Here is a 9,697-nt window from a genome sequence, read left to right on the forward strand (position 1 = left end):
GGTTTAGGTTAGATATTAGGAAGAACTACTTCACTGTAAGGGTGGCCAGAGCCTGGAATAGGCTTCCCAGAGAGGTGGTGCTCTCACCTTCCCTGGAAATCTTCAAGAGGAGACTGGATAGGCACCTGGCTGGGGTCTTATGACCCCTGCCCCCCCCAGTGCTCCTTCCTGCCCCTGGCAGGGGGTCGGACTCGATGATCTGTCCAGGTCCCCCCAACTCATCGATTCTATGATTCTGTGATACCAACCTATCAATGAAAAGACTCTTTCTATATTTTTTTATAATGTGTATATAGTCTTGCTCTTTCTAAACTTGTACATAACATAATATAATTTAACTACTCTGATTTGGGGTGTATTTCACTTCAGGCTTATATTATTCTTCTCAAGTGATTTATATATATGTAGCGGTCAGTGAGTCACCAATTTTAAGCATCTCAAAGTGGTGAGAATCAGTGGAGCCTTTCTATCGCGCTGTTCTCTTTCTCCCCGTCTTTCTTTTTTATTTGGTTTCCCACTACAGCTAGGAAAGATGAGAGACCTGTGTGCATGTGATGTGTTGCGATGACTATGGGACACCAACCAGAGCCCATGAAATGCTTAACGAAAGCACTGAACTTATTTCATGCCAAACCTCACATCAAACATGTAGCTCTTCTTCCACCTTTCCATTCAAGTCATTTTATCTTTGTTATTTTTTGATCACTGATCATTACTATCAAAGGACCACAGCTTGCCTTTAGATGTGTGTGTACTTCTTCCTTTGAAGTCAAAGGGATGAACACACGTGTGTCTTTACAGCGGGATGTTTCATCCAAAGACACCGATGGCTTTTGTTTGGGCTGTGCCTGAGGCTCATTCAGATGGCTGTATTCCAGCTTGGCTTTTCTTTATGAGGTGCATCTAAAAAAGGGAAATTGGACCTAGCTAATATGTCACTGTTATAAACAATTGTTATGGGATATGCAATTGTTCAAGAGAGTGGTCTGGTATTTAGGAGCTCAGCGTTCGGTTCCCAGCCCTCTCAAGGACTCCCATAGGTGAGTCACTAGTTATCAACCTATCCCAAGACCTCATGGAAAAAGAAAATCTTTCTTTTGTCTATTTAAATTACAAATGATCTGTGGCAGGACTTGTCTGCTACGATGTACAGTGCCTAGTGCAATGGAATTGTGGTTGGAATTTTAATAATACTAATGATACGAATACTAATAATAAGCAAAGTAATTTAAACCATGGATCCAGGACATTCATGGGCATAGGCATCCCATAATTTACCCATCTCTTGATTAATTTTCATCATAGCTGTTTCTTAATATTGGCTTTGACAGCAATTAGGATAAATTAAACCTTTAATGAGCACACAACTGCTGGGCTACAATGGGATTATGGTAATTGTCAGAGTGGAGTTGAACATGAATTGGTTTCACAAGCTTTTAGAAGAGTTAGTTATCTGACCAAAAAATGAGATCAATGAAGTTGGTGATAATTAAAACAAATAGTAAGGAATAAAAATGGTCTAATTTTGAATTTATGAAGGTCATTAAGAGCTTACATTGATAATTTGGCTGGCATTAGGAGCATTATTGGGGGGTGTTCATGGGGAAATATGTGTTTGGAAAACAAATAGAAACAAGAACTGACCTTCATCTTTCCAAGGCATTTAAAGGAAAGCTGTTCTAATGGAATAATGGCACCTAAGCATCATTTGTGGACCTTTGCTACCCTCTGATCATTACTAATTATCTTCATTGCATGGATTAATTAATAAGAAGTAATTCATAAATAGGTGAAGAACATATCCATCCATTAATGGCATTAAAGCTGGGAGTGATGATAATAACACAGTGCAGTGAGTGACAATTTACCTCTTCTAAAATCTGTGCAAACATCAAGCATTTATTCTCTCCAAGTCCCCTTTGAATTAGGTATAGTTGTGCCTACTTCACTGGTGGCATAACTGAAACATAGGCCTATGAAATGGGGAGGGGCACAGGGCATATTCTGGCACAGTGGCAAAGGAGGTAGGGTGTATCAAGTGTGGGAGGAGGCATGGCAAAACAAACCTGATCCCCAGCAAAGCTAAACCTCTGCAAGCCCAATAGGAGACATGGAAGCAGTACTGACATGTAGGATGACCTAAAGGCTGCTCTAGCTTGTGCCAGGGGGCTACACCAAGATCCCACGGGAAACAAATGAGGTGAGGCAAGGTATATTTACCTTTATCATTACACCAATGCAGGGCTGAATCTGGCACAGAGATGTTAAGTGTCTTCCATAGTTCACGTAGATGTTTAAAATCCCGGGGTGATGACTTAAGCATTTTGCATGAACTTGGGTAGATACAGCACTGAAAACACTTGTGCTTCATTCCCAGGTGAGACAGATGACCTGGAATGACTTTGAGAAAGACTTGGCTTCCTTGGGCTTCAGCTATTTGCCTGCTCATGTGCCATAATGGCCCAGACCGGGGAATTGTGCATGTGAAATATTGTTCAAGTGCTTGAAATCTTTCTGGCCAAGGGAACTCGATAAATGCAAAAGTGGCAGCATTGGGTTCTGCCCAAGTCCACCTGGGCTAGACCTGTCAAAGCGATTGGAGGTTGAAAGTCAGATTCTCTTGGTATTTGGGGTCAACTTTTCCAAAATGTTGAAACAAAGTCATCAGAGAGACTAGCTTTGGCCCTGTTGACATGCATTACCCATTATCTCTCTTAGCATTTGCCCTGAAAGGGGAGTGAAGTGGTTTGCTCTCTAGAGGCACCAATGGATCTCAAGAGATCTGTTGAGTTTCATGGCCTGCTTCCCAAATTTTCTGTGCCTCCTCTATTTCCTACTTCTCCTCATCCACCCCCTATGTAGTCTTTTGGCAGTACAATTCCTGCACTCTCTACATGCTCTCAGTATTGCCAACTCTCGTGATGTTTGGCGTTGTTCTTAAAGTCTCCGCTTTGGGAATGTGAAAAACTTACCTTATACCCCAAAGCATAGACTTTAAGAACAACACCAAACACCATAAGAGTTGGCAACAGTTTATACTGGTTGGTTCTCCTGAATGCACCGTAATGGGTCTGTTGGCACTGGATTTGGACCCAGCACCTATACCTTTGTTCCGAGTGGGCGCAACCCTCAGACCGACCACGACACCTGCCAGTCGATAATAGGGTAATTTATCGAAACAGAGTAAGAACAAAAAAGCAACAATACAAACAATAAAATAATTCTATATCTACCAATCCTAGGGCTGTCATCAGAGTTAAAGTACGTCTGGTCAGGATGCAGGCTCCACTCTAAGGCTGTCTCTTAGGTGTCAGCAGTCTGGAAGTGGGATGCCGAGGCCCGCAGCCCCGCTCCAGTGGGGTGTATGAGATGGGCTACTGGTATACCCTCGGTCTATGGTGACCTCGGGGACCCTTCCTGGGGGACAGGGATGGGGATGCAGGCCCCTCTCAGGGAGCAAAATGGGGAGGGATGAGAGGGAACAGAGAGGGATGGGAGGAATGGACAAGACAAAGGGAGGGACCCTTTGTTACTCTCAAGTCTCTACTTTTGTATTCTCCTTCCCCCTTGATGACTCCTGATGACTCTTCAGCCGTGGCTATCTCTGACTGGTTGTCTCTCTTTGGTCACATGTCCACGTAGCCTTCCAGGCCTTCTCCTAATTTGGTCTGTTCTCCCAAAACCGGGACTTAGCCCGCCCTGCTCTCTGAGGTCTGGTGGCTGGTTTCGCTTATCTCATGTTATCAGACAGTATGGTACATACTTCTTTGGTTCCCAGGCTGTTTCCTAGACTATGTGTCCTTGTTGGCAGCCCATCTGTGATTTCCAGGGCTGTGATCTCATGTTATGGCATGCCCCACTTCATTCTCAGGCTGTGTCCATTTGTTGGCCTTGTCGTGCTAGACAGCCCGTCTGTTCTCAGGGCCGTGAGAAGTTGTGTGCATCTCCCAAGCTCTTCAGAAATCCAGTTAACCCCTTCTGTCCATCTTGACCCCTTATAATACATATATCTATACCTATAAGCCCATTCCCAAAAAAACAGGCCTTTAAATATCATTTCTAAGCCAACAAGGTACAACATTGAAGCGTTTGAAGGAGGCAGCATGGTGGACACAGGTTAGTGGAACGACCTTACATAAAGCAGCTGGCCTCACTGCCCCATTCTCTACTCAATCCCAGGATTGAGCCCTTTGGCTTGGGCATCACAAACCCTCCAGGAGACATGTTATGTCGGGCAAGGAGCTTATTGGCTTATTAGTTTCTCCCTCTGCATCCAAATACAGCTCCGTGCGAGAGAACCTGAGCACAGAAGTGAAGTGGAGCGGTTTATAGTTCCTTGTTCTTACAGAAAACCGTACATTGGGCCTGGCCTTGCTGTTAAGTAGAGCAGTCCAGAGGCTCCTCTAACCTATATCCACTCTGCCATTTACCCAGTATCAATAGGCAGTTGAAGGGCATTGCTGATTTCATGCCAGCAGGGAATTCTGATCCATGAGAGAAACCACTAACCAGAACCTGAGCTTTTCTTGGACACGGCTTTTGGGATTAAACAAAAGCAAAAACGTGCGTGCCCTGCAGTCTTCTTTTCTTTTCTTTTCTTTTCAACAGTCACTTAATTAACATAAATGATGCCTTCTGCAAGCACATTAAAAACTTGGGCTTCAGCCAATACTTACCTATTCATTCTCCCCATAGTTGATGAGCTTTAGCGTAGCTCAAACCTCACGTTGAGGTTTTCCTTGTGAAACTATGCCCTTGTGCACTAATGCAAAAATGTTTCCACCTAAAAGCTGCCCTTGTAGCTGAGAGAAAGTAGTTCTCCCATTTCCAAAAAAATCTGTACAGGCTGTCACTGCTTGGCAGCTTCCAGTGGCCTTGAACTCAATAAGGGTTGACAGAGACATCAGAGGTGGGTCAGTGTAGATCACAGCGACAGCTGCTGTAGGTCACCTGCAAGATTTTGCATCTGCCACTTCTATGCTTAATGAGACCCTTGCCAGGCTATAAGCATACTTGTCAGAGTCCTAGAGCAAGCAAGATTCAGGAGTGCCTCCAATGTGCAGAACAAAATAAAAAATAATGTTGGGATATTATGTACCTGATGCAAACGAAAGGAAAATGTAGGGCTGGGTCTTCAGATTGGGTACATCTATGGAGAGCCATTGGCTTCAGTGCAGATTTGTATCAGCTGAGGGTTAGGGCCAGAGAAATGATTTGAAGTGGGGGAATTATAGCAAAGGAAGTGACAGTGTGGCATGGGTGCACTTGAAGTGGATGCTTTGTCCTGCTGTCCCATCCACCTACCACTGCACAACTCACTCTGTATCAACGGGACCTTGGTTTCAAACCCAAGCATACAACATAAGAGGGGTGATCTAGGAAGTGATAGGAATAAATACATCAGGGAAGGCTCTGCTTTCTTTTATGCTGGGGTAACTCCGTTCAAGTCTCTGGAACAACTGTAGATTTACAGCCGTGTAGCTGAGATGAGAATTTAGACTGCTGCACTTTCGATTGGATTTGTCTCCCACAGCTTCTGCTGTTACTCACTTCCCTTGTTGCATGCTGCTATGCCTCTTTCTTCTTTTAATGACTGTTTGGCAATAATACTTTGGAGGAACAGCAACTGAAAGAAGAGAATACAGAATACATAATCAGAAAATGTTTTTTTTTTCCCCTTTGCTTTGAGGCTTGCATGTTGTTTGTGCTATCACAGCTGAAGTAGAGCTTGATTTTCTTTTTATAGTAGCAATCCAGATTTTACCAAAGCAGAAAGTAATATTTTTTGTGTGCAAGTCTTCTCTTTTGAAACGAGATCTTTTATAGCTCCCCCCCCCCACACCTAGTATGTGGCCTCTTTGACCAAGATCTGAATGAAAAGGATATTTTAATTCCTTAGGCACAGGAGACAAGGTGAGTGTTTTCTATTATTAAGGACTTCCCTATACCACCCAGGATGAATTCATAAGTTGTTATTTTAAATGTTTTTGTTTCAAGTGAATACGAGATCAGAGGAAGAAAATAATCTTTCAGTCATTGTGCAGTGATACAGCCACAGGAAACTGTTAGCTTGGGGAAGGGGGTGGAGAATTTAACTCTTCCTTGCATATATGACCTCTACCGAAAAGCTGACAATTATTTTTTTTTTAACCTTTCCAATTAGATGTTTGCCAAACTATTGTGAACATGGAGGGAAATGCTCTCAGTCCTGGACCACCTTTTACTGTGATTGTAGTGAAACGAGTTACATGGGAGCTACCTGCCATAACTGTAAGTAAACTTGCTAAGGATACTCTGATACAGCCAGTCTATAGGAAATCCAAGTGCAAAAGCACAAAGTGCATGCTGCAAGGAGCCGTCTGTTATTACTGGATGCAATAGGCTGCTCTCAGACAGGATAGCAGTGGGTCAACACCTAGCCTATTACTGGCAAAGGAGTCTATTGCACAGGCACACAAGTCTCTTGACACACTTAAAGAAGAGTTTCTGGAGCTGAATTAAAAGTCAAAGGACTTTCTCTTGTCCAGCTTTATTGCATTTTCTTATCTCCTCCTTTTCTGCAGCATCCATCAAATGGCATCCCATTATCTTGCAGCTTCTGGATTTCTCATAAAAAATGAGCTCAGCCAGAGGTTTTCCTGTAGTAAAACAGACCTTAGTGTGTTTTGGAGTTGCAATGGTCACTATTATTACTGTATCAAACACCTATAATTATAAGTGTGGGGGTGAAGCTGGTGTGTTAAAGGATGATTTAGGAGCATGGTCTATAATAGTAGTATTGAATGTCTGTGGGCATGCCTACATGAGGCATTTATCATGGAGCTGCTGAATTAGTTCTACAGTAAATATGTTGGTGTCTAGACATGCAGCCCTATTCAGCTGCAGGTAACTAATAAACACAGCAGGGGAGTTCTTGTATTTATATGTGCAGACACTGACAGGGCACACTGATGGGGCTGGCTGGGGTACAAGAGTGCTTCAATGCGAGGCTGCCTGCTGGCTGGCCCCACACTGGAGCACCCTCATGTCCCAGCCAGCCCCTTTGCAGCATATTGATATGGGTCAGAACAGCCCTGGGCTGGCAGGTTGACCCCTGGAGCTCCCTGCATGCTGGGGCTACTGTGACACAGCTCAACTCAACGTGCTGGGATCCTGGGCGCACAGTCAAACAGCACACCTGGGAGCAGTAAACTTTGGCATAATAAGTGATGGAGTTTATTGTTCCACATTAATTACATGTGTGGGTGCACCCTGTGAGGTATAAAATATACGTGCTATTAATTTTGTCAAATTGGGTCAGATATATATAAGAGGGAGAAGTCAGCTTCTTCTTTTAAAGTTATCCTACTTTAACTGTAATAATATCTTGGTTTCAGTTTCCTAGAGGTTTGACAAATTAAATATTTTGGCTGAAGTTTTTTGTGCTGGGGGTTGCTCATGTCTGTGCATATGTAAGTGTTATTTGCGTTTCTCCTACAGTTCATAGATTCATGGATGTTAGGGTTGGAAGAGACCTTAGTATATCATCAAGTCCGACCCCCCTGGCCTGGGCAGGAAAGAGTGCTGGGGTCATTGTTTTGGTGCTTCTGAGAACAAGGCTGGGGGAGGGGAGAGGGGGTGAAGGTTTTGGCCTTTGAAAAGATTTAGTACTTTTTAAAAGGAACTTCTCGTTGGTGTAGGGTATGTGTATTTTGTTACATGTATGATAATCTCCCCAGGTTTTTCACAGTTATAGGGCAAATTATTAGGGCTGTGCAACGGTCCCTGATTCGATTCAGCCCAATTTGGTGGCCGAATCTCTAAATGTGAATCAAATCAGAGGACCCTTTAATCTCTCTGAATCAAATCTGAGCACTACAAATTGATTCGGAAATATTTGGAGATGTGGACATAGAAACAGCTTTAAATGTTTTTTCTACATACCTCTAGGTACCAGGCGGCTCATGAATGCCGCAGTGCTGAGGTGCATGGAGCATCCCACGGGAGCACAGGGTGGGGGGGACGGACGCTCTCCAGTGTGCTTGGCAGCAGACCCGGAAGTGGACCAGAAGCACTTCCAGTCTGCTTCCAGGTCCACTGGGGAGTGCACTGGGGGACACCCCCCCACACACACCCTACCCCTGGCTCAACAACCTGGGTCTCGGGGGCATCTGGGGTCCCCCTGCAGCTAATCACCGAGTTGGGGGGGCTCAGGAGGGCCCCCCAGCACACTACCTAGTGGACCCAGAAGTGGACCAGAAAAATTTGCTGTCCACTTCTGGGTTTGCCACTGAGCACGTGGGGGTACCCCCGCTCTCCTATGGGATGCTCCATCTGCCCCAGCATCACAGCGTTCCTAAGCCATGCCTGGTACCTCAAGGTATGTAGAAAAAACATTTAAGGCTGTGTCTATGGCTGAATCGCTGATTCTCCGAATCAGCATCAAATCTTCAGATTCGGATTCTACTGAATTGAATTGCAAACAGTGATCCAAATCGACCAATCAAATCTTTGCCCCCAATTCAGGCCAAATCTGAATCGATTAGGGCCCATTTTGCACACCTCTACAAGTTATAAGCCTGTGAGAAAAGTCACACATGCTCAATAGAGCCAGGGCTTGAAATCTCAGAAGAGTTCATCTTCACTGCTATTGCAGACCTGTTTTTATCCAGCATGCAGTACATAGGATTGGTGGTCAGCCTTGTAAAACCCATGGCAAGGAAAGGGAGTCTTATTAACAGGCAAACAAAGCAGCCCCTAGAAACAGAGCAAATAAGCAGCTTGTAAGGACTCCAGCTACTGGGAATGACAAAAAGCCTTGCACGAGCATGAAAGCAAAGGAAGCAGTAATTGAGTCTGTGTACAGAGATGACCATGGGAAAAAAGACGAGGAAATGATTGTAAAGGATATTTTTTCATACCCTCATCTAGGGGAAAGGAGGATAATAAGTGAGAGAGAGGCTGATGTCAGGAATAAAGTCAGGAACACTAAAACATCCGTTAAAGGTGTCTGAGGAGCATTGTGATTCAATATAGCATGAGACTGCATGGATTTTGAAGTAAAGGGTGGTGGTGTTTTGTTTATTTTAATCCAAAACCAAGAAGCAGAAGTGGGAACAGCTACTTAGGTTCAGCTGAAGACTTTGCCACCCCCACATCATTTGAGAAACTTGAATGATTCCCTAATTAAAGACAAGGGCATTTGTGGGATGCAAGGTTCCCATTTGCAGGAGAGAGAGAAAGAGAGGGATCCGTGTGTGGAGAAATAGCAAGGGCCTCGGCAATGTCCAAGTAAAAGATTGAAACAAATAGCAGCCAGCATTGAGGAACAAATGCACAGTGTCCAGCTAAAGAAACTCAGGACACAGGGCAGACTGAGGGATATATCTGCAGGCTGATGCCAAAGTATCTCAGTATACAAATAATGAAAAAGGCAGCTGCTAGCTGCTCACTTTCCCTATTTGCAAGTAGGGGGGTTTCAACAATGAATTTGATTTTAGCTGGATGAAAGAACTAGCAACTTACTTTCAAGCATGGTGACAAACAGTAATATTAGACTGGAGAAATATGGAAATGCACTGGTGTGATGTACAGTAGGGCTATGCAAAGCTTCAGGTGCTGATTCGATTTGGAGGAATCAAATCGAATCAGGAGACCAATTCAAAGGCCTGAATCAATTTGAATCTCTCCGAATGGGGGGGGGGGGGGGGGGGGGGGG

General features: G+C 44.2%; 1 protein-coding gene across 1 annotated transcript in view; it reads left to right on the top strand.

The window, feature by feature from the left end:
- The window catches only part of CNTNAP5 (contactin associated protein like 5), a 573,569-nt gene that overhangs the window by 379,250 nt on the left and 184,622 nt on the right, over window positions 1-9,697 (top strand). The window contains exon 11 of the mRNA XM_019522627.1: window positions 6,164-6,270. Within this exon, the coding sequence (XP_019378172.1) occupies window positions 6,164-6,270 (107 nt within the window). The remainder of the gene's footprint in view (window positions 1-6,163; window positions 6,271-9,697) is intronic.

Source organism: Gavialis gangeticus, unplaced genomic scaffold (genome assembly GCF_001723915.1).
Source record: "Gavialis gangeticus isolate Ggan-Ray unplaced genomic scaffold, GavGan_comp1, whole genome shotgun sequence".
NCBI lineage: Eukaryota > Metazoa > Chordata > Crocodylia > Gavialidae > Gavialis > Gavialis gangeticus.